General features: G+C 45.2%; 1 protein-coding gene across 1 annotated transcript in view; it reads left to right on the forward strand.

Annotated features, from left to right (window-relative positions):
• Positions 1-26,558, forward strand: part of lipc (lipase C, hepatic type) — a 51,107-nt gene that overhangs the window by 13,215 nt on the left and 11,334 nt on the right. The window contains exons 2-4 of the mRNA XM_033050639.1: positions 9,680-9,858; positions 14,364-14,543; positions 24,863-24,980. Coding sequence (XP_032906530.1) covers positions 9,680-9,858; positions 14,364-14,543; positions 24,863-24,980 — 477 coding nt within the window. The remainder of the gene's footprint in view (positions 1-9,679; positions 9,859-14,363; positions 14,544-24,862; positions 24,981-26,558) is intronic.

Raw genomic sequence — 26,558 nt, forward strand, 5'->3', positions numbered from 1 at the left:
TTGCAGGTCAGTTGAGCCTGATCACCATTTACCCGGCAGCCTGCTGGCAGTTCCCCGAATCAGACACAAACAGCTGTTGGACCATGTCTGGACAGATAAATAAAGCACATCAAGTGCATAATCTGTGGACTTTGGGCAAAAAAACCCAACAAAATATTGCAAAATAAACGATGTTCTTTTCAAAAGCCGCTAAAGGTCAGAAATGAATTTTGAGACTTAATTGTGTAATTTTGTCGCTGAGGCAATCTGCACTTTGAAACAGCCGGTGAACAGAAAGGCTGAGATATGGCCCAACGCACACAGTGGTGCACTCAGAGGGGTTGCCCACACTCATACATCCACAGCAACCCCTTAGAGACAGCACTGTTTTATCTGGAGCAACAATTTGCTGGAGAAACACAACAAGTCAAGAAACACAACAAGTCAAGGGGGGGGGGGTGAAGGAATGGTCGATGTCTTGTGTCTCCATTATGCCTCTTGTGTCTCCATTATACCAGTCAACTGCAGAGTCCCTTAAAGACATACCTACTTTGATGAAGTTTTCTTCCTGTATTCTGTGAAGCCCTCTTTCACCGCTCCTCTCTCTGTGGTTAATTCCTCTCCCCCCCACAGATGCCATTTGACCGCTCCAGTTCCTCTGGCAGTTTGTTTATTTGCTCCACATTCCAGCATCTGCTATCTTTTGTGTCTGCACTGATATATCTGGACTGGGAGCTTGGAGTTAAATGAGCAGGCCTTCGTTTATTTCTCCATCGGGGTAAAGACAGTAGTTCTCAGTATAATGCTGACCATCTGCTTTGGATTTTTTTCACCCCACCTTATTTTGGTTTCTCTCCATTGCAGCTGTTAGGATTTTAGTTCAGCGATGAATGATCTTGTATAAGCATCCAGGACAACCAGTAACTGAGTTCTCTCAAAGTCTTTCAGAATTCAGTCACCTCTCTATCTGTTTCCTATCCTCTTACACCCTGGTCTATGTCACAGAGGGTGGTGGGTGTCTGGAACACATGGCCAGAAGTGGAATGGAATGCAATGGGATACTTTATTGTGGCGTGTGACAAGGCCCAGTGAAGTTCTTTGTTTGCATATACCCAAGACATGCAAATAGTCGCCACATAGTTACTCCCGCACTGACAAAGTTACTCCCCTTCCCTCCCCTCCCCCTCCCCCACTCCGGGTCCTCCATTGTTCACCCCCCCCCCCCCCCCCCCCTCTCCTGGTGGTCTCTCCATGTCAGATCCTCCGTTGTTCATTGTTCTTCCCCCTCCCTCATAGCGGTCCCCCTTTGTTCTCAGGCAGATACGATAGTGGTGCTAAAGAGGCTTTCGGATAGACAATAGACAATAGGTGCAGGAGTAGGCCATTCGGGGCCACAGGGATATGCAGGCAGTGGAGGGATATGGATCATGTGGAGGCAGAGATTAGTTAAATTTGGCACGGACATTGTGGGCTGAAGAGCCTGTTCCTATGTTCTATGTTCTATGTTTCATGTTTCCCTCCAGTCCAGCCCTCTTTATAACTTCTTCCTCTTAGTCTACTTCTGTTCCCTGTTGCAACATGATCCACTCAGTCATGCCCATTCTATTTGATTCAATCTATTTCTTATATTATATATCTTCTGGCTACTTTCCTCCCAGTTGTGTTTTCTCTCCCAGTCTGACCATCTCCAGCCACCACTGTCACTCTGACCCAATCTGCCTCCCACCTCTCCCTCAGCGTTTTTTTCAATGTCTGCCCGCTGTTTCAGCAAATGGTCAGGTTTTGATACACACCACGCTCTAATGATCCTCCAGTGTAATGAGGCTCGTCACAGATATTAACCTGCACCTGCACACGTTTTAAAAACAGAAGTGAGAAATGCTGTGGTAACCAACAAAGATATCTGTTGATACCAAAGCTGCCTACGTGGGCCCATAGAGTGATACAGTGTGGAAACAGGCCCTTCAGCCCAACTCGCCCACACCAGCCAACAATGTCCCAGCTACACTAGTTCCACTTGCTTGCACTTGGTCCATATCCCTCCAAACCTGTCCTATCCATGTACCTGTCTAATTGTTTCTTAAACGATGGGATAGTCCCAGCCTCAACTACCCCCTCTGGCAGCTTGTTCCATACACCCACCACTCTTTATGTGAAAAAGTGACCCCTCAGATTCCTATTAAATCTTTTCACCTTCACCTTAAACCTGTATCCTCTGATCCTCGATTCACCTACTCCCCCCCCCCTCCATAATCAGTCTGAAAAAGGACTCTGACCCAAAGTGTCACCTATCCCAGTTCTCCAGGGATGCTGTCTAACCCTCAGAGTCATTCCAGCACTTAATAACATAGTGGACCATCTAATCTTGTGGCATTACACCATTGTGGTTATAGTTATTCTTCATTATTTTTGGAAAACGTGGTGGTATTTGGTCCCATAAAAGATTTTGTTTACGTGCGTGAGTCTCAGGCTGTGTAATCCACCACAAGTGGTCATTAAAGTAAATGAGTCATGATGTCCCTTAGACCAAGATCATGTCCCGAGCATAATTCAAAAGGATGAGTTTTCATTTTACATCGGAGCGTCAGTCAACAAGCAATGTTGCCCTCATTGGGGAGAGTCACATCTGTTTGTGGGATACTGACAGCACGCATAGGTTCCTGGGTCATTGCGCTGACACCAGCTACCACAGCAGCGGCAGATCATTGAGACGAGGAGCAGGAAGATCACAGAGGAAGACAGAGAGGTCCCAGCAAGGCCCAAAGCAGCAACTAGCTGCCCAAGAGCAGCAGCTGCCCAAGAGAAAAACATTTTTCACACAGGGAGTGGTGAATCTCTGGAATTCTCTGCCACATAAGGTAGTTGAGGCCAGTTCATTGGCTATATTTAAGAGGGAGTTAGATGTGGCCCTTGTGGCTAAAGGGATCAGAGGGTATGGAGAGAAGGCAGGTACAGGATACTGAGTTGGATGATCAGCCATGATCATATTGAATGGCGGTGCAGGCTCGAAGGGCCGAATGGCATACTCCTGCACCTATTTTCTGTTTCTATGTCAGCTGGATGGAGCTGAGCCCAGAGCAGATCACTAATGTGTTGCTTGCACCATGGTTGTGGATGTAGCCCAATCCATCGCACAGACCAACCTCCCCACCATCATCACACGGCCTCGGGAAAGTAACCAAGGACTTTTCCCACTCCAATCATTCCATCTTCTCCTCGCATTCGTCGGGCAGAAAGCGGGTCTCGAAGAAGAAAAGTCTCAACCCGAAACGTCACCTATTCCTTCTCTCCAGAGATGCTGCCTGTCCAGCTGAGTTACTCCAACATTTTGTGTGTATCTTCAATGAGAACATCAATACAGTTCCAAGTCAGGATTGTGTGCGACCAGAAGGATGGCGAGAGATATTGGTATTTCCAAGTATCTGTTCCCTTGTGTTTGCTGGCAAAACTGGCGGGATTTAGTGGGCACTGTCAGAGTCATTTTGTTGAGTAAATACAACGCATTTTACTGGTGGTAGACCTTGTAACTCAGTAGCTGAAAAAGTGTCTCAACCCGAACCGTCACCCGTTCCTTCTCTCCAGAGATGCTGCCTGTCCCGCTGAGTTACTCCAGCATTTTGTGTCTATCTTCGGTTTAAACCAGCATCTGCAGTTCCTTCCTACACACATGATGTTCTCATTCACTGCTGTTGGAGTAAATCCTGCACTCCCTACCCAAGAATACTGTGCAGGTACTGTGCTGAGGTGATCTGCAGCATTTCAAGAAGCTTTACATGGGGAACCACAGGCGGGCGATCATTCATCACAATTTGTGTTCAGACATTTATGAGAATGGCATAGCACTCTGCAGAGGGGTCATATCCAGTTCCAATCTCGTTCAGATCATTTTGTATCATTGCATCCCCAGTATGCTGGTCAATTCAGCAACATCCTCACCTCAGAACAGATTATCCTGAAACGTGCTTGCATGAAATGTCCTTTGCTTTGCTGATGAGTAAGATGGTGAATAATTTATCAACGGCAGTTCACCAAATGGAAACAGAACGATGAAACTCCTTAGGTAGATAGAAAATGCTGGAGTAAATCAGCGGGACAAGCAGCATCTCTGGAGAGAAGGAATGGGTGGCGTTTTGGGTCGAGACCCTTCTTCAGACTGATAACAGGGGAATGGGCGGGATAGAGATAGAATGTAGTCGGAGACAGTGAGACTGGTGGGAGAACTGGGGAGGGGGAAGGGATGGAGAGAGAGGGAAAGCAAGGGCTATTTGAAGTTAGAGAAGTCAATATTCATACCGCTGGGGCTGAGGTCAATGGCCTTATTTAGCTTCACATCATCGAGAGAAAAAAATATTTTGATTTTGACTTAAAAATAACAATTGCTGGAGGAACTCAACGGGTGAGGCGGCATCTGACTGAAGAAGGGTCCCGACCAGAAACTTTGCCCGTCAATTTCTCTTCCGTGGATGCTGCCTGACCCGCTGAGTTCCTCCAGCACTTTGTTTCGTGTTCAAGATTCCAGCATCTGCAGTTTATCGTATTTGCATAATCTTGACGTTCTCCACCGTGTGCTATTTGCACATTGCTCGGTTATGCAATTTAGGTTTATTATTGTCATGTGTACCGAGGTACAGTGAAAAGCTTTGCTTTGTATACTATGCAATCAGATCAGATAACACTATATATAAAAATAATCCGCTCAAAGTCAAGTACAAAGGGGCAGATACAGAGTACAGAATATGTTCTGCCGAACTATCCGATCTTGCGGAGTCCAATATTGAATGACCAGATTAGTACATGTAGGCTCAAAGCTACATATGCGGCTAAAGAATATTTATGGTTTGTCAGGTACACAAAAATGCTGGAGAAACTCAGCGGGTGCAGCAGCATCTATGGAGCGAATGAAATAGGCAATGTTTTGGGCCAAAACCCTAGTACACAAAAATGCTGGAGAAACTCAGCGGGTGCAGCAGCATCTATGGAGCGAAGGAAATAGGCAAGGAAGGGTTTGGGCCCGAAACGTTGCCAATTTCCTTTGCTCCATAGATGCTGCTGCACCCGCTGAGTTTCTCCAGCATTTTTGTCTACCTTCGATTTTCCAGCATCTGCAGTTCCTTCTTAAACACTTTATGGTTTGTCACTTGCATCTCACTCACTCAACCAACAGAATTAAGAATATTTTATGCTTAAACCTTCTCCACTGCCTGGTTCTTCACAATGTGATGAAATTGCTGGTGATCAAAGTGTGATGTAAAGCTACTGGACATTATTTGGATATTTAAGTGCTGTTATCCCTGCCCTTAGCAGATTGTTCATATGTTACTAGTGTCATTGGTTTATAACTCTAACACCTTTATGCATCAAAGGCAGTACTTAGTGTTAGAGCAGTGGGAAGTCCAGAGATGTGTTCAGTGACATGAACTGAATTATAGATGATGGAACTGTGGAAAACACATCCTCTCTCACAGTTAACAGCTCTGATTTAATACAATTGATTTGCATAACCTGGGAATGGAGATTACCATTTACATATGGAGAGGCCTATTTTGTGCGGTTATACTGTAACAATGGACTCAGCAAGCTCCCTTCCACCGCCTCTGCTCAGTAATATTAGCTTAACTCTGATTGAAATGGTTAAGCAAGTTCAGTCAGTGCATCAACACGCGATGGACTCAAAACACCGGATCTTGGCAAACAGAATAGAAACGTAAATTAAAAAAGTACAAGTGATGTTTGAATTTCGAGATGCAGCAGCCGAGTTTGATTGCAATATGTCCAAGGTTATCTTGCTGAGTTAGTGTCCTGGATTACTTGACATCTGGGTTAAGGACAGAGTGTGACAATAACATGAGCTGCAGATGCTTTCCATTAGTTATAGAGCCATAGAGAGATACAGCATGGAAACAGGCCCTTCGGCCCAACTTGCCCACACTGACCAACATGTCCCAACCACACTAGTCCCACCTGCCCACGTTTGATCCATATCCCTCCAAACCTGTCCTGTTCATGTACTTGTCTAACTGTTTCTTAAATGTTGGGATGCTCCCTGCCTCAACTACCTCCTGTGGCAGCTTGTTCCATACACCCACCACTCTTTATGCAAAAAAGTTACCCCTCAGATTCCTATTAAATCTTTTCACCTTAGATTAGATTAGATTAGATTAGATTCCTTTATTTGTCATTCAGACCTTTCGGTCTGAACGAAATTTCGTTGCCTGCAGTCATACATATAATAATAAATAACAAAACACAAATTAACATCCACCACAATGAGTTCAACAGGCACCTCCTCACTGTGATGGAGGCAAAAGTCTTAAAGTCTCTGTCTCTTCCCTCCTTATTCTTCCTCTGCGCTGAGGTGATCCAGGCCTCCGATGTTGTTACCCCACCGGGCGATGGTAATTCAGTCCCGCGGCTCAACCGAGCTCCGCGATCGGGCCGGTTCAAGCTCCGTGGCCCGGGGTGGTCGAAGCTGCCGAAGATGCCGCCCTCCAGTCCAGCGGACGCAGCTGTTGCCGCGGGAGCTCCGTAAAAACAGGTCACCAACCTATGACCTGTGAGCTCCCGACGATGTCACCCACTGGCCCGCGTCCGAGCCCCAGATTCTGGTCGCCGCCGCCGGAACGCCGCCTCAGCCACCGGAACGCTGCCTCAGCCCCGAATCGGGCTGCCGCCACCGGAACGCCGGAGCACCGCCTCAGCCCCGAGTCGGGCCGCAGCCACCGAAACGCCAGAACGCCACCGCAGCCCGAAGACAGCCAGCCTCGAGGTCGGTCGCAGTTGGAGGCCGCCAGCTCCGCCATTAGGCCTCAGCGCAGACGGAGGCAGAGAAGGGGGATACGGCAAGAAAAGGTCGCATCCCCCCGAAGGAAGAGACAAAAATCATGTTTCACCCCTCCCCCCCCCACACATTCACAACCTAATAAACTAAAATTTAACTAAAACAGGACAAAAGAAAACAAAAAAAGTAAAAACAGACGGACTGCAGGCGAGCCGCAGCTGTCAACAGCGCTGCCACGATCTAATCTAATCTAATCTATCTAAAATAAACTACAGCAAGTTTTTCAATGGAATCATAAGTACAGCAAGATTGAAGCACACAGCATTAAAAGGAAGTTGATGTCACAGATATGAAGTTTACTAAGTAACAAGCAACAGATGGTTGTTTCTCAGAAATTTCACCTTAAACCTATGTCCTCTGATCCTCGATTCACCTACTCTGGGCAAGAGACTCTATGCATCTACCCGATCTATTCCTCTCATGATTTTACACACCTCAATAAGATCACCCCACATCCCCCTGCACTCCAAGGAATAGAGTCCCAGCCTGCTCAACCTCTTCCTATAGCTCAGTCACTCTAGCCCTGGCAACATCCTTGTAAATTTTCTCTGTACCCTTTCCAGCTTGATAACATCTTTCCTATAACATGGCGCTCAGAACTGAACACAATACTCTAAATGCAGCCTCACCAACACCTTATACAACTGCAACATGACCTCCAAACCTCTATACTCACTACTCTGACTGACGAAGGCCAATGTGCCAAATGCCTTTTTGCACACCCTATCTACCTGTGACTCCACCTTCAAGGAACCATGCACCTGCATCCCTAGATCCCTCTGCTCTACAACACTCCCCAGAGCCCCAACATTCACTGTGTAGGTTCTGCCCATGTTAGACTTCCCAAAATGCAACACCTCACATTTCTCTGTATTAAATTCCATCAACCATTCCTCAGCCCACCTGGCCAATCGATCAAGATCCTGCTGCAATTTTTCACAACCATCTTCATTATCTGCAAAGCCACCCGCTTGTGTCTCATGCCCAGAATGTGCAGTTCCCTTCACATTTGCTTGTAATTTTACAATCATCCATCTCATAAGTATCTCTGAATATTACTTGTATTTGCCGGCAACATTCGAAGTGGTTGTGTTGGTTTATCAGTGATGTTCAATGATCAGAGCATGCCTACAGCAGGTAGGCTCAGTGGCGTAGCGATAGAGTTGATGCCTACAACGCCAGAGACCTGGGTTTGATCCTGACTATGGGTGCTGTCTGTACGGTCTATGTACGTTTTCCCTATGACCGCGTGGGGATTTTCTGGGTGCTCTGGTTTCCTCCTATATTCCAAAGACGTGCACGTTTGTAGGTTAATTGGCCTCTGTAAATCACCCCTAGTGTGCAGGGAGCGGATGAGAAAATGGGATAACATAGAGCTAGAGTACGGGTGATCGATGGTCACTGTGGACTTGAGTGGGCCGAAGGGCCTGTTTCCATGCTGTAGTTCTCCAGAGTTTGCCCTGATTCGAACTCGGAGATTTACGGTAATGGCCGCTCACCGGTACTGGGGGCTCTCGTGGACATTTTTCAACATGTTGAAACATCTTCACGAGCCTTCCCGAGCTTACCTGCCGTTAGCGAGTCTTCCCGAGTACCTGCCGTTAGCGTTACGAGCCGCTAAGAGACGCTCCCGAGCTCCGGCGTACCCGCTACGTTCATTCTCCGTGCTTACCACGAGTTTGATTATTTTTTAAACTCGGGAGAGCTCTCGAATGAACTCGCATCGTGGGACAGGGCCATTAGACGGTTGCCTTGAGCTAATTTTCTAAACTTTGAAAAAGTTTACCTTTGTAGGTAGCAACTTAACAACAATTTATAATAAGCAACTTAATCAGTCTGAAAGGGCACAAAGAGCTGGAATAACTCAGCTGGTCAGACGGCATCCCTGGAGAACAGGGATAGGTGATGTTTCGGGTCGAGACACTTCATCAGACCTGACTCAACCAGTCTCCGCCTAAAACATCATCTATCCATGTGTTTAAGAAGGAACTGCAGATGCTGGAAAATCGAAGGTACACAAAAATGCTGGAGAAACTCAGCGGGTGCAGCAGCATCTATGGAGCGAAGGAAATAGGCAACTGCTGCACCCGCTGAGTTTCTCCAGCATTTTTGAGTAGCATCACCTATCCATGTTCTCCAGAGTGCTGCCTGGCCACCTGAGATTCACAAACGAACACAAAGTACTGGAGTATCAACCAGCACCTGCAGTTCTTTGTTTCTACACACAATCAGATTTATGAATGGTCGTAACCTGCAAAGTTAGATATCCATATTTTCCAGAGATACTGCCTGAACCCGTTGTGTTACTCCAGTGCTTTGTGACCTTTTATTGTAAACATGCATCTACAATGTCTTGTTTCTACAACTTAATAACCCAGCAGGCAGTCGGCGTTAGGTGTTCCATTACCTTCCCGAGTGTTCATCGCCAAAAGTGAAGGCAGATAATCCCCACTGACGGCTTGTGACAGAAGACTTCTCCACACGTCATTGTCAATTACTGAGCCATACACGTACATCCCAGAGTCAGCAGCAACACTTTCAACAGCTTAGCTCCTCAGTATTTTAATAAATTTAATCATTCCCCAGCAACTTAATTAAACTTGCATGAGCATACTTTGTGTTTAAAACATAATACTTGTAATTTTTTTACTTCCGCAAATGTATGAAGGAATAATAAGCAGAGAACTCATTCATCTTATGAAAGCCTTACGCTCAACTCTCTAGTTAAAGTACCAAACAAAATCTGCCTAGAAATGAAAATATTCAATCTTCTCTTTGAGATACATTTTTACCTGATGGGTTAAGATTCCCCACATTATTTTGAGATAATCCTGCAATAATCTTGGTGTGTTTTATCTGCAGCAGGAGGAACCCCTGTTGATAGAAGAAGAGCAGATATGATAATCACCAAATTTGGCCTTTACAAGGGACAGTCGTCGAACACCGAGACTTGCTTTATCACCCCTCACCGGGCAGAGACCCTGGACAACTGCGCCTTCAACTCTTCCCATTCTTTGGTGATGATCATTCACGGATGGACGGTAACACTGCTTCTTTCCTTTGGGGTAGAGGGAAGCATTTTGTTAAAGTGCGGGACTAATCTTTCCCATGGACTTTACAATGGAATGAGATTGTTTAGACACTTGGAATATTGGTTAATGCATCTGGAGTGGGAGAGTGGGCACAATGAGCAGGAACATAGGCTGTGTGTGTGTGTGTGTGTGTGTGTGTGTGTGTGTGTGTGTGTGTGTGTGTGTGTGTGTGTGTGTGTGTGTGTGTGTGTGTGTGTGTGTGTGTGTGTGTGATGAGATTTTGTGTATGTGTGTATGAATGAGAGATTATATATGTGTGTATATTATGAGTTTATATGTAGGAGAGTATGTGTGTCTGCATGTGAATATATACAGTAAATGTGCATTTATGTGTGTGACTATGTGTATATCAGTGTAAGTGTGTGTGTATACATGTGTGTGTGGGCATGTATATGTGTATGCGTGTTATAAGTATCTGTATGTGTACGTGTCACAGTTTGTGTACATTTGTTTATGCATATTTGTATTTAGGTGAGCATGCCTGTATATTGTGTGCAATTAGTATGTCTTCATGCGCAAGTATGCATGTTTATAAGTGAGTGCAATGTGTACGTGCATGCATATGTAGACATATTTGTGTATGTGTGTGTGGTGTATATCTGTTTGTGTGTGTACATAACATTCAAATTTAAATTCCTGTGAACAGCAGCATGAAGATATAATGTGATGCGCAGATGGGGGAGAGCTGGTGGATGGGTTTCCAGAGGGATTACACCGAGTTCCCACACGTGTTGCCGAGCAAGGTTGAGCACATGGAATTGGGTGTAACATACTAGCATGGACTGAGAGTTGGTTAACAGATAGTAAACAATGAATAGACACAGCAGCCCATTCACAGTTCATTCATCGTCCAACATGTTGACAGAATCGGTCGCCCGACGCGTCACATTGGTCGCCCCATCGTGTCGCCGTTTCCGGGGATCGCCACGAGGATGCTTCTGTCATGATCCCCATTCACAGAATGCCAGGCTATGCCAAGTGGTCGACACGGGGTGCAGTGCCCGCACCCCAGCCATGCATAATCTGTCCCAACAATGCGGCCGAGGGCACTAAATGTAACATTTCCAAGTCTGCAGAAGCTAAGTGGGACGATGCAGAGTCAAGAGAATATCCTCAAACCAAATGAGGCGGCAACAGCACAGTGGAATAACACAGACAAACGGATTATTTGGCAACAGCAAGTGGTTAAGAAATGTTGCTCAGTGGGTGAAGCAGTATCTATGGAGAGAAGGAATAGGCAACGTTTCAGATCGAGATCCTTCTTCAGACTGATGTCGGGGGGGGGGGGGGGAAGATGCGGAGACAGTGGGCTTGTGGGAGAGCTGGGAAGCGGAGGGAAAGGAAGGAGGACTTCGAAGAAGACCCATCAATGAAGGGTCCCAACTCAAAATGGCACATCCATAATCTCCAGAGATGCTGCCTGTCCTGTTAAATGACTCCAGCACTTTCTTTGGTTGGTCGATGTGTGGTGGAATCTAGGGGATGTTGATTCAATGTGGGGAGAATAAAAATTGTGGTTAGTTAGGATTAGTGTTAATGAAGGTCGGTGCGGACTCGGTGGGGCAAAGAGCCTGCTTCCCAGCTGTATCTTTAGATTATATGATGCAACAAGTCTTTTCTTATGTACACAAGATGCTCAAAAAGTCTAAAAATATTCAAACGGAAAATGCAATGCTAACCTCATTAAATGATCACTTAATATAAGATTAGTCAGTATATGAGAAGATACTAATAACGTTACGCCAAAAATTGACTTTGACAATTAAATTATTTCAATTTTACGTAAGATAAAACTCAAAGCTTGCTGTGACTTCCATTTCAGTTTGGTTCTTGTATCATTTCATGATTATTTTTAGCCATGTAAGTAACCTGATTAAATGCAGCTCATCATTCACGTTTGGCTCTATTGTTAATAATGAAGCATGCAGGCAATTGATGATAACATGAGAAAGGAAAGAATGGAAAGAGGGCTGTGAAGGGGCTGTCCCACTGCGGCAACCTAATTGGCGAGTTTAGAAGACTTTGAAAAAATGTCATGTTGAAGACCTCCTTCGACTATGTTGAAGTCTAGCTTTGACTAGCTTCGGGAAAATTGGACACTAAATAGTGGAGAGTGAAGACGACCTCCTTCGATCTCCTTCGACCACGTTGAAGATTATCTACAACTACCTTCAACTACCCTTGATTACTTACGACTAACATGCCGACCTACTACAACCTACTTCGACTAAACCTACGAGTAAAAAAAGTATCGATTTTTTCCATGGCTTTTTTTACTCGCGGGCATTTTTCAACATGTTGAAAAATACGGCGCGACCTAGCTGAGGCCTCGAGTACGCGGGGATTACTCTCGAGGATGAAGGAGAGTTACAAAGACCTCCTAGGACTTCGTGACAACCATGCTGCGAGTATGAGTCGAGGGCAAACTCGTCTGAACTCGCGGATTAGGTCGCCTCAGTGGGACAGCCCCTTGAGCGTTAGGAAAGATATGAAGGGGGTATCTCATGATTTTATATACTTCATTCAAGTCTCCCCGCAATCTCTGGCGTTCCAGAGAATACAATCCAAGTCTGACCCTGTAGTAATACCCCCCCTAACCAAGCAACATTGTGACAAAATCTCCCCCGCTCCCTTTCCAAAGCCTCGACATGCTTTAATGGGCCGACCAGAACTGCACACAAAACTGCAAATGCAGCCTAACCCAAGTCCTATAAAGACACATCATGACTTCCTGACTGTTATACGCAACATCCTGACCTATGAAAGCAAACATACCATGTGCCCTCGACCTAGCTGTGTTGCCACTTTCAGGGAGTTATGAAGTTGGACGTAAAGCCCTCTGTACGTCAATGTGGTTAAGGGTCTTGCCATCAATTGTATATTTTCCTCTTTCTTTCAACCTCCCAAAGTGCAACACTTCACGCTTGCTCAGATTATACTCCATCTGCCATTTCTCCACTCACTTCTGCAGCTATATCCCACTGCAGACTTTGACAGGCTTCCTCACAGCCCTTGCCTCTAGCAATCTTACTAACCAACCCGTATATGTTTATGTCCAAGTAATTTATGTATGTCACAAACAGCAGAGGTGCCAGCGCAGACCCATTCGGAACTCAACTGGTCGCAGATGTACAGCCAGATCAATGCCACAACCCTCTGTCGTCTATCCATAAACCAGTTCTGAACCATAGGACCAAGTGATTGTTAATCCCGTGGATTGTAATCTTCTTTATCAGCCTACAAAGGGGACTTTATCAATGCCTCAGTAAAATCCATATTGATACCATCCACCGCCCTACATTCACCTTGGTCACCGCCTCAAGAAACTCGATCAAGTTAGCAGGACACGACATACAAAGCCATGCTGACTACCCCTAATTAGCCCATTGGCTTCCAAATGGGAGTAAATCCTATCTCAAAATATCCTCTCCAATGGCTTCTCTACCACTGACGTGAGGCTCACCGGCATATACGTCCCTGGATTCCCTTCTTAAATAAAGGAACAACATTAGCTACTCCCCAGCCCTCTGGGACCCCAGCTGTGGCCTGAGAAGACACAAAGATCTTCACCAAGGCTTGCACAATCTCGGCCATTGCCTCTCTCAAGTAACATGGGATAAATCCCATAAGGCCCTGGGGATTTATCCACCTTATTGCTCTTTACTGCCCTTGTATATTAGTATTCTCCACATTAACCTCACTGTCCTCGATGTCCTTCTCCTTGGTGAAAACAGTTACTAATTATGCATTTACTACCTTGCCCATATCCCCAGACTCCACTCACACAATCCTTCATTTATCCTTGAGCGATTCTACCCTTTCTCTTGTTTTTAATGTAGGTCTAAAAAGCTTTGAGATATTCGTTAAAAAGCCATGTTGTGGCTCCTTTTAGCCCTTCATATGGCCCACGAGTTCTTTCTACCTTTCTTTCTATCCTTTAAAGTTCCAGACTGAATACTGACCGTCAGATTGTGGCTTATTTCTGCGCTGTAGATTCTGGGTAATTTCACCGCCTCGCTTGTCCTGCCCTTCCTTTCAACCATGTCTCAGTGGCAACTTTTTCTCACAGAGAGTGGTGAGTCTGTGGAATTCCCTGCCTCAGAGGGCGGTGGAGGCCGGTTCTCTGGATGCTTTCAAGAGAGAGCCAGATAGGGCTGTTAAAGTTAGCGGAGTCAGGGGATATGGGGAGAAGGCAGGAACGGGGTACTGATTGGGGATGATCAGCCATGATCACATTGAATGGCGGTGCTGGCTCGAAGGGCCGAATGGCCTACTCCTGCACCTATTGTCTATTGTCTATTATTGTCTATCATATTCCCAAGTGCTATTCCATGCTCTCAGTTCATCTGCTGATGACTGAAGACTTCTTCCTCCAGGTACAACTAACAGGTATATGATAAAAGCGACACTGAGTAGTGGATTTCCGCTCACCCTCACACCCTTGGTTTCTCCAGGTCGACGGAGTCCATGAAAACTGGATCTGGAAAATGGCGGCCGCACTGAAATTAAAGCTGAAAGACGTCAATGTGATTATAGTTGATTGGCTGATTCTGGCTCATCAACATTATCCAACAGCGGTAAAGAACACTCGGGTAGTGGGGCAGGACATAGCGGATCTATTAGACTGGCTAGAGGTAAGTTTATGAAACTCAGATCTTCAAATGGTTTCATTTCCCCCCAGTTATTGCTTGCTTTGGATGTGATGTTCTTCACGCTGCAGTTAAATCAATACACAAGGTCCTCACTGAGTGATTCGAAAACTCAGCAGTGGGAAGTAGAACCAATACATATTGTCCAATTAAAGACTAGAAAGTAGCGGCCCCAAAGTCCCTGAACAATTTATATGTTCAGAGGTTGGGGAAGCACAAAAAAAGAAATAGGCCCAACCATGGTCAAGTCAATGAATTCAATTACTGGTTATTCAGGAGCTTTTCAATTTGATGCTCACCACCATTTCAAAGCAGTGGAATCAGCCAGGCCACTGCTCAGATGAGGAAATCTGTCAGGCAATCAATAAAGACTTAAGGAAGGAGTTGACTTTATAGTGTCAATGGATCTTCAGTCCTGTGGGTTTCTGGTGGGATTCAAGCCTCCAGCTCATACAAATCATGGAGAGCTCTATTCACTGTGGGGCAGAGAGGAATACATTGATAACACAGGCCCCTAAGGAAAGTGAAGGATCACACACAAATTTTAAAAAGTGTACTGAAGATAGACACAAAAAGCTGGTGTAACTCAAAACAGTTCCAATTAAATGTTAATTGAAGCAGAAGATGCTTGAAGCTCTCAGTTGCTCAACTGATAGCTTTACAGAGAGACACAGAGTTAATGTTTCAGATTAATGAGCCTGCTGCCTGTTCCCTCTCCTCCCACCCTGCTTGAACCGCAGCACATTCACATCCCCATGATCTTCAAGTCTTACTGCACAGACTCTGGCCAACACACACTGGGCTAAATCAGCAGCAACGACAGGGTGGCACGGTGGCGCAGTGGTAGAGCTGCTGCCTTACAGTGCCGGGGAGACTCGGGTTCGATCCTGACTATGGGTGCTTGTCTGCACGGAGATTGTACGTTTCCCCCGTGATCTTGCGTGGGTTTTCTCCGAGATATTACGGCTTCCTCCCACACTCCAAAGACGTACACGTTTATGGGTAAATTGGCTTGGTATAAATGTAAAATTGTCCCAAGTATGTACAGGATAGCGTTAGGGTGTGGGGGGTCGCTGGTTGGTGTGGACTCAGTGGGCCGAAGGGCCTGTTTCCACACTGTATCTCTAAACTAGACTAAACTGATGGCTTCGTGCTGGTTCTTCCCTTGAACCCAATGGACAGAGGTTGCATGACTGGCAGGTGGAATGGAGAGCTGCGGGGGTGGGCAAGCGCCACTGATGGACCGAGGGTGTACTGCATCCTAACCAGCAACAGTGCTACCTCATTCACCTTGCAGCATTGCTAGTGAGGTTGGATGGTGACACACTGCTGGTGACTCCTTTACGAAGTGGGTGGCTGCTCATGCAACAGATTCTGATCTAGATTTTCCCATTGCCTCATATTGAACTCCTGAACCTACTGACCATGTACCTACACCTCTCTGTACATGTGCATGTGACAATAAACTCCATGTACCCCAGCAGTGTGGGATCCAGTTAAAAACCATTTGGGTGATACTGGTTAAAATCTGGAAAAACAAAGTCAAATCTGGTTAAAGTGCAGAACTAAATATATATTTTTTAAACTGAGAGAGGGAATCTGTAAATAGTCTAAATGCTAAACAAAATGACTCGACCAAAAAATGAATTTCCTGCCTGCAGCCAGGATTGTGCAGGGTCAAATCAGGATCGTCAGAGAGGATGTAGAGGGGATAGAACAGATCCTGCACCCTGGAGTGTAGGTTAATGGGTACCTTCCAGCCAAACACAGGTTCTTAACATAAAGCCTGCAGGGAATAGATAACTGGAGAGGCCAAGCCCTGTATCTTCTACTAATTTATTTAAAGTTCATTCTGCAGGCATGCTGATTTCAGATCTTTACAGAAATATTTAAAGCTTTTTTCCAGATTACTTTTACCTTATTTCTGGAAGCAGACCATCTGTGGCTCTGAAGGAAGGATTCACATTCTCACGTGCCTGTTTCACACACTCATAGTGGGAGCTGCAAAGGGGGGCAGCAGCATAGGTCCTTGTTCTTGGGTTCCTACCCTCCCACAGCCGACCCTGCAGCCTCTCACACATTGCCCATTGCATTAGCAATGATGAGCATTATAGGCAGAGTCCAGTCACCCTGGATCATTGATCTTACAACCTGCGGTCAAATTCCATCATTGCCACTGCGGCTTTAGACTTCAGACTTTGAAGATACAGTGTGCAAACAGGCACTTCGGCCGATCGAGTCCGTGCCGACCAGCGATCACCCCGTACACGAACACTATCCTACACACTAGGGACAATTTGCAGAAGCCAATTAACCTACAAGCCTGCACATCGTTGGAGTGTGGGAGGAAACCAGAGCAACCGGATAAAACCCACATGGTCACAGGGAGAACATGCAAACTCCCGACAGACAGAGCCCGTGGTCAGGATCGAACCTGGGTCCCTAACGCTGCAAGGCAGCAACTCTACCAGTGCATCTCTGGCTCTGTAGTTCGATCCTGACTACGGGTGCTGTCCGCATGGGTTTTCTCCGGGTGCTCTGGTTTCCTCCCAATTCCAAAGGTTTGTTGGTCAGTAGGCTTTGAGTAGATTGTCCCCCGTGTGTAGGATTGAACAAGTGTACGGGTGACTGCTGGGTGTGGACTCGATGGTCCACAGGATCTGTTTCCACGCTGTATCTCTAAACAAAACTAAAGAATATGGATCGATGAATGAGCAGAAGGTTAGAGATAACCAGGCTTTGAGCAAGTTGGGAGGTGAGGAAAGGGGAAAGGGTGGTGTGTGATGTCACAGAAAGCAGGAGATATTAGCTGCCTGAAGGGATGATGAAGGGACAAGTATGGGAGAAAAATAATGGGGAGAGAGGAGGTCAAATGGCAGGAGCTCAATCATTTTATGAAGTTACTAACTCAAGTGTTGAGTCTGGAATGTGCCTCCAGAAAAGGATAATTTCCCTGAGTTTACGAACCTACTTGAGAAGGTTAGAGTTGAAGTGGGTTTGAAAATTCAAGTGACAATTGACAGGCTTGGAGTCAGATTGAATGTAGTCAATGGTATCGTGGTGCAGAACAAGAGGAGACCACGTTGCCCTGGGTGACGCCATCTCCTTGTCAAATGCTCGCCGAAAATCTAAATATACTGTAGCACATTGATTGGTTTCCCCTTATATTCCACACATGTGTGTACTGACACAAAGTGATCTATTGTCTTACACTCTAGTACTAAGTAGGGTTGCGTCAAATGTGTACTAGGATTGTCACTCAACTGTACACAAAGAAAATGTCATTGTACATATATACACATGACAATAAAGTACCATCCTTCAAAGAACAACCACCTTGTCAAACAGGATTTCTCTTTCACTATTTGAGAATGACAGGAACTGCAGATGCTGGAAGCTTGAAATAAAACTGGAGTCACTCAGTGGGTCAGACAGCAGGTGAAGAGAGAGAAATAGAGTTAACCTTTCAGGTCCGACACCCTTCATGACCTGCTGATTTTTCAATACTTTCTGTTTAATTGCTTCTCACCGACTACACTCTAGAATTTAGAAGATTGAGGGGGGATCTTATAGAAACTTACAAAATTCTTAAGGGGTTGGACAGGCTAGATGCAGGAAGATTATTCCTGATGTTGGGGAAGTCCAGAACAAGGGGCCACAGTTTAAGGATAAGGGGGAAGTCTTTTAGGACCGAGATGAGAAAATCATTTTTTACACAGAGAGTGGTGAATCTGTGGAATTCTCTGCCACAGAAGGTAGTTGAGGCCAGTTCATTGGCTATATTTAAGAGGGAGTTAGATGTGGCCCTTGTGGCTAAAGGGATCAGGGGGTATGGAGAAGAGGCAGGGATGGGATACTGAGTTGGATGATCAGCCATAATCATATTGAATGGCGGTGCACCTATTTTCTGGTTCTATGTTTCTATGAACCACTCCATGCCACAGAGATGGATCAATTGGAAGAACTGGAAGCAGAGTGGGGGATGGGCTAGGGGGATGGGGAGCGGGGGGGGGGGTGGATATGTTGTCATAGTAGCTGTGACATGTAGCATGGTAGGTTCAAGGTTCAAGGTCTTTTATTGTGATGTGTACCAATTAAGGTTCAGTGATCTTATAGAAGGAAATAGGCAACGTTTCGGGCCGAAACCCTTCTTCAGACTCAAACCCGAAATGTTGCCTATTTCCTTCGCTCCATAGATGCTGCTGCACCCGCTGAGTTTCTCCAGCACTTTTGTCTACCTTCGATTTTCCAGCATCTGCAGTTCCTTCTCAAACACAAATGCAGAAAGTTCTTTCTTTCAGCCTGACTCAGACTCTCCCATGCCTCTCGTTCTACAATCCTGATGACATGTTGTCACATTTCTCGCTCACAACGGAATTGGAAATGCCATCAGTTTAGCTCACTCTTCCCCTCTCATGGTCTATCTCTGATCCTGTCCTTCTGCAACTTCCTTATCTCCACGTCCAGAGATTGGCCATAGAACAACATTCACTCACTGTCATACAAACATAGAAAATAGGTGCAGGAGTAGGCCATTCGGCCCTTCGGCCATTCAATATAACCATGGCTTATCATCCAAAATCAGTACCCCGTTCCTGCTTTCTCCCCATAATCCCTTGATTCCGTTAGCCCTAAGAGCCATATCTAATTATCTTGAAAACATCCAGTGAATTGGTCTCCACTGCCTTCTGTGGCAGAGAATTCCACAAATTCACAACTCTCTGGGTGAAAATGTTTTCCCTCATCTCAGTCCTAAATGGCCTATCCCTTATTCTTAAACTGTGAACCCTGGTTCAGGATTCCCCCAAACATCGGAAACATTTTTCCTACATCTTGCCTGTCCATTCCCTTAAGAATGTTACATGTTTCTATAAGATCACTGAACCTTAATTGGTACACATGACAATAAAAGACCTTGAACCTTGAACTTACCATGCTACATGTCACAGCTACTATGACAACATCTCCACCCCCCCCCACCCCCCCCCCCCCCCCCCCCACCCCCTCCCCGCTCCCCATCCCCCTAGCCCATCCCCCACTCTGCCTCCAGTTCTTCCAATTGATCCATCTCTGTGGCATGGAGTGGTTCATAGAAACATAGAAACAGAAAATAGGTGCACCGCCATTCAATATGATTATGGCTGATCATCCAACTCAGTATCCCATCCCTGCCTCTTCTCCATACCCCCTGATCCCTTTAGCCACAAGGGCCACATCTAACTCCCTCTTAAATATAGCCAATGAACTGGCCTCAACTACCTTCTGTGGCAGAGAATTCCACAGATTCACCACTCTCTGTGTAAAAAATGATTTTCTCATCTCGGTCCTAAAAGACTTCCCCCTTATCCTTAAACTGTGACCCCTAGTTCTGGACTTCCCCAACATCAGGAATAATCTTCCTGCATCTAGCCTGTCCAACCCCTTAAGAATTTTGTAAGCTTCTATAAGATTCCCCCTCAATCTTCTAAATTCTAGCGTGTAGTCGGTGAGAAGCAATTAAACAGAAAGTATTGAAAAATCAGCAGGTCATGAAGGGTGTCGGACCTGAAAGGTTAACTCTATTTCTCTCTCTTCACCTGCTGTCTGACCCACTGAGTGACTCCAGTTTTATTTCAAGCTTCCAGCATCTGCAGTTCCTGTCATTCTCAAATAGTGAAAGAGAAATCCTGTTTGACAAGGTGGTTGTTCTTTGAAGGATGGTACTTTATTGTCATGTGTATATATGTACAATGACATTTTCTTTGTGTACAGTTGAGTGACAATCCTAGTACACATTTGACACAACCCTACTTAGTACTAGAGTGTAAGACAATAGATCACTTTGTGTCAGTACACACACGTGTGGAATATAAGGGGAAACCAATCAATGTGCTACAGTATATTTAGATTTTCGGCGAGCATTTGACAAGGAGATGGCGTCACCCAGGGCAACGTGGTCTCCTCTTGTTCTGCACCACGATACCATTGACTACATTCAATCTGACTCCAAGCCTGTCAATTGTCACTTGAATTTTCAAACCCACTTCAACTCTAACCTTCTCAAGTAGGTTCGTAAACTCAGGGAAATTATCCTTTTCTGGAGGCACATTCCAGACTCAACACTTGAGTTAGTAACTTCATAAAATGATTGAGCTCCTGCCATTTGACCTCCTCTCTCCCCATTATTTTTCTCCCATACTTGTCCCTTCATCATCCCTTCAGGCAGCTAATATCTCCTGCTTTCTGTGACATCACACACCACCCTTTCCCCTTTCCTCACCTCCCAACTTGCTCAAAGCCTGGTTATCTCTAACCTTCTGCTCATTCATCGATCCATATTCTTTAGTTTTGTTTAGAGATACAGCGTGGAAACAGATCCTGTGGACCATCGAGTCCACACCCAGCAGTTACCCGTACACTTGTTCAACCCTACACACGGGGGACAATCTACTCAAAGCCAACTGACCAACAAACCTTTGGAATTGGGAGGAAACCAGAGCACCCGGAGAAAACCCATGCGGACAGCACCCATAGTCAGGATCGAACTACAGAGCCAGGGATGCACTGGTAGAGTTGCTGCCTTGCAGCGTTAGGGACCCAGGTTCGATCCTGACCACGGGCTCTGTCTGTCGGGAGTTTGCATGTTCTCCCTGTGACCATGTGGGTTTTATCCGGTTGCTCTGGTTTCCTCCCACACTCCAACGATGTGCAGGCTTGTAGGTTAATTGGCTTCTGCAAATTGTCCCTAGTGTGTAGGATAGTGTTCGTGTACGGGGTGATCGCTGGTCGGCACGGACTCGATCGGCCGAAGTGCCTGTTTGCACACTGTATCTTCAAAGTCTGAAGTCTAAAGCCGCAGTGGCAATGATGGAATTTGACCGCAGGGTGTAAGATCAATGATCCAGGGTGACTGGACTCTGCCTATAATGCTCATCATTGCTAATGCAATGGGCAATGTGTGAGAGGCTGCAGGGTCGGCTGTGGGAGGGTAGGAACCCAAGAACAAGGAACTGTCTGCATTTATTTCATGGACAGAGGCAAAACCAGGACCATCTGGTCCACTTTTGGGATTCATTCACAACATATTTGTTTCCTTAAATACCCATTGAATGCACAGAGTTGGGCAAAAACTTTCGGGGGAGTTTTCGGCATCCGATGGAGCAAACTGGGGTAACTAGCTTTGCCAACCTACTGGTATATGTTGGAACTACAGTCATCCTCAGATACCAGAATAATTCTCAACCTGTTCTTAGTCATAGAGTTGTACAGCATGGAAACAAGCCATTTGTCCCAACTCATACAATGGGCATCTTCCCATAATAGTCCCATCCCATCAGTGACTCTCAGGGAGCACATTCCAGATACTTACCCCACTCTCAGTGAAGAATAGTCCCTTTCCGAGCCCATCTAATTCTCTTTCCCTAAATCCACGCCCTCTGCTTTCATCTGGCTCCAGAACAGAGAACAGAACAGCACAGGAACAGGCCCTTCGGCCCACAATGTATGTGTCGAAAATGGCACACCAACTCTTACCTGCCTGGACATATTACACATCCCTCCATTCCCTGCATATCCATCTCCTTATCCAAAAGTCTCTTAAAAGCCACTAACATATCTGTCTCAACCATCACCACCGATAGCGCATTCCAGGCACTCGCCATCCTCTGTGTAAAAAAAAACATCACCTTTAAACTTTGCCCTCTCTCCTTAACGCTATGCACCCTAATAAATAATATTTCCATCCTGGGAAAAGCTGACTGTCTACCCCATCTACACCTCTCAACATTTTAATACCTCCATCATGTCCCATCTTAACCTCATCCATCCCAGCGAGAACAGACCTGGCTTCTCCAGAGTCTCCGAATAACTGATGTGCTCATTTCGACAACATCCTAGTCAATCTCCTCTGCATCCTTTCCAGAATGATCACCTCCTCCCACATCATGGTGTCCAGAACTGCACATGGTTATAAAGTCTTATTTCTGTACGATGTATTAACTAATGAAGGCCAGTATTATGTATGCTTCCCAAACACATTATCGACCTGCATTGCCATTTTCCAGATTCTATTGACTTGTATTCCAAGGCCCCTCTGCTACTCAATGCCTCCCAAGGCCCTATCATTCATGTCCTAGCATGACACATCACATTTGTCTGGATTAAATTCCATCCACCATTTTTCAGCCCGTTTCACCATCAATATAAGGTTGTAAGGTGATAAGTGATAGGAGTTGAATTAGGCCATTCGGCCCATCAAGTCTACTCCGCCATTCAATCATGGCTGATTTATCTCCCTCTCTCGCCTAACCCCATTCTCCTCCCTCTCCCCACAAACTCTGACACCTGTACTAATCAAAAATGTATCTATCTCTGCCTTAAAGATATCCACTGACTTGGCCTCCACAGCCTTCTGTGGCATAGAATTCCACAGATTCACCACCCTCTGACTAAAGACATTTCTCCTCATCTCCTTCCTAAAAGAACACCCTTTAATTCTGAGGCTATTACCTCTAGTCCGAGACTCTCCTACTAGTGGAAACATCCTCTCCACATCCACTCTATCCAAGCCTTTCACTATTCTGTATGTTTCAATGAGGTCCCCCCCCCCTCATTCTTCTAAACTCCAGCGAGTACAGGCCCAGTGCAGACTCATTCCTGGGATCAGGAATATCTCCCTGCAGCCTAAGGCTTCTCTCCACACTATCAACAACTCTGCCAATCTTCGCATCTTCTGCAAACTTTCTGATCTCATCTCCCACATCCACAACCAAGTCATTCATATATATATCACAGACAGCGAGTGGCCCAGCATCAATCCTTGTTGGAAAAGGAGTTTTAATGTGGGACATAGCATTCAATTCAGATAAACGTGAGGTGTTCAGTTTTGGTAGGACAAACCAGGGCAGGACTTACACAATAAATGGCAGGGCATTGGGAGTGTTGTAGAACAGAGAGTCCATGGGATGCTGGTACCCAGTTGCATGAAATTGACAATACGGGTAAACAGGGTGGCGAGGAAGGTGTTTGGCATGCTTGCTTCATTGGTCAAGGTATTGAGCACATGAGGTACAACTGTAGAAGACATTGATAAGACCACTATGTACACTTATGGTCACTCTGATAAATTTGAGTCCATGGAGGAATTTGCAAAAGAGAACTTGCAATGGAAAATGAGGGTCAGTGGAAGCAGAGGGAGAGGAGGGGGGGGGGGGGGGGGGGTGGAGAAAACCTGGCCTGGCAATGGAGTTTTGAGGAAAGTGTGCAGGGTGGGAACCACAAAGTGTTGGATGTGGAGTTGAACTGTAGATAATAGACCCTGCAGCTTGGAAGGGAGAAGCAAGACACAGGATAAGTAACTGAGCCCAAAACAGAAGTCAAAGAGGATAAATATCATGCAGGACAAAAGCCGGATTGTTGGCACAAGTTGAATGGCCCATTATCAGACTAGTGCACGATCCAAATTTACACTTTCTAGCAACTGGGCGTTATAGTCTTCAGGGTTGCATTGCATATTTTTACCAAAGCTGGGTCACTGAATTCGTAAGCTTTTTCGAACTTCAGTTGGAATTTGGTCAAGTAGATGATATAAATTTCGCAAAGCAAAATGGAGCAGGTCAGTGTAACAATGAGGGCAGGCTGTTGTTTCACCCAAGCACCACTTCAATTTAAATAGAAAAAATGTACACTACACTGTTCCAACACTTTCCTGATGTCTGGCACGTCTCGGCTCAGGAATATTAAGGCAGCAATCTATTGGAAAACTTTAGCAAGGGAAAATTCTCTGTACTGCTACCAAACTGAGCCAAAGATGTCTTGCATACTGCACCTGAGTCAATCAGCAACAGTGTTCACCCACAATAAATGATAAATCATTTTGCTTTGCAGATTTAATCATGTAAATAAATTGTTTTAGTCTGATCTAAAATGCATTCCAAAGATTAATTCAATTGGCACAATTAAAAAAAATTACATTTTTATTCCACTTTACGCAACCACAGGCCATCCTGAGGCAGTTTGTCTTTAAATTGCCCTGGGAGTGCAATTAACAGTTGTGATGTAGGAGACACCAGACATTTCATCCACAGCAGGTAATGATGAGATGTGTGTGGAACATCTGCTTAAATGATCATCGTGTTAATTTACAAATAGAGTATTTCATCTTTTGATCAAGGGCAACTAATCTGAGCTGAGACACATCTGCCTACTCACATTCCCCGAGTCGTTATTTACTGATGATTAGTGACAGTACAGAGCAGCGTTTGCGTGAGATGTTTGAAGATTGCAAGGATGCCTCTGCTCATGGCCCGAATCTTCCCCTTTCTCAGGAGTTTTTTCAGGTGCCAAAAGGAAAGGTTCATCTCATTGGATACAGTCTCGGAGCTCATGTTTCGGGATTTGCTGGAAGCTATATCACCGGGCCAACCAAAATTGGGAGAATAACAGGTAAGGTGGAAAATGCAAAGAATGGAAGAGGATTCATGAGATCTTCTTACGAGGGAAATACACATATTCAAAGTCAACACTCTTCAGATTGTTCATATACTAAACTCTGTTGATCAGACTTGCTAATGCTTTTAAAAGATTTTTAGATCAATGTATCTGAAATAAAGTAAATTCAACTGATGACCAAGACAAATCAGGTCAGTCCATTGTTAATTGTGTTTTTCCTGTGTACTTAATGGCTAAAATTCAGCTTATAGGATGATTTACCTGAAATGCTTAATGATAATGTACATGAGGTTGTCTTAGTTATTTCTAAGTCATATCTAAATGCATTCAGTGTTTAAGTTTGTCTTGTCACCATTTCTTCACCTATATATTGGGAGAAAATCTGCGCAATATGAATGTACAAGTAGTCCTTGGGTTATAAAGGTTCAGATCCTGAGTATGTTCCATAAACTGATTTTTCCCATGTCATGCAGGTCAGCAAATAGGGTGATTGGCGAGAGGGACTTTGGTGCATGTTGTGATGTGGACAGCAGTGTTTTGGTTTATCTTTGATCATAGAACAAAGCTATGTTTTATACTATATTTAATGATATAAAAAGTCCCTGGGTGTAGACAGCTACTGTCATTCTGTTCTTTATGCATTAACAAAAATACTTGTTACTAAAATTTTTATTTAAGGAAGAACTACAGATGCTGGATAAATCAAAGGTAGACAAAAATGCTGGAGAAACTCAGCGGGTGAGGCAGCATCTATGGAGTGAAGGAATAGGTGACGTTCTGGGCCGAGACCCTTCTTCAGACTGATGTGGGGGTGGGGGTGGGGGGGAAGAAGAAAGGGAAAGGCGGAGACTGGGCTGTGGGAGAGCTGGGAAGGGGAGGGGAAGGAGGGAGAAAGCAAGGACTACCTGAAATTGGAGAAGTCAATGATCATACCGCTGTGGTGTAAACTACCCAAGCAAAATATGAGATGCTGCTCCTCCAATTTGTGGTGGGACTCAATCTGGCCATGGAGGAGACCCAGGACCTGAACCTTTACATAACCCCCCACCCCCACTTCAGTCCGAAGAAGGGTCCCAACCTGAAACGTCACCTATTCCTTCGCTCCATAGATGCTGCCTCACCTGCTGAATTTCTCCAGCATTTTTGTCTACTGAAATTAATATTGTAGATTTCTACAAGCCCACCTAATGATTCACTAACCAAACCAGTTTCCATGAAAATTTCGCCAGATTAAATAGTATTGAGAAATGGAAACGATCAGAATAAAACTGCCCCATATTGCTGAATAATATTCATTTGTTAACTATATAGCTACCCATAACATATCACTCTGCATACGCTTCCTATAATTCCACTATTTAATCGAATGAAAGAATGAAGAAGGGTCTCGACCTGAAACATCATCCATTCCTTCTCTCCAGAGATGGTGCCTGTCCCGCTGAGTTGTTCCAGCTCTTTGTGTCTATCTTCGGTTTAAACCAGCATCTGCAGTTCCTTCTTACACATTTCATCGAATATCTCTTCTGCCGAGCATGACCAGATTCAGGCTCAGATCAGTTTACAGATGTGTAA

The sequence above is a fragment of the Amblyraja radiata genome, chromosome 34 (genome assembly GCF_010909765.2).
Source record: "Amblyraja radiata isolate CabotCenter1 chromosome 34, sAmbRad1.1.pri, whole genome shotgun sequence".
NCBI lineage: Eukaryota > Metazoa > Chordata > Chondrichthyes > Rajiformes > Rajidae > Amblyraja > Amblyraja radiata.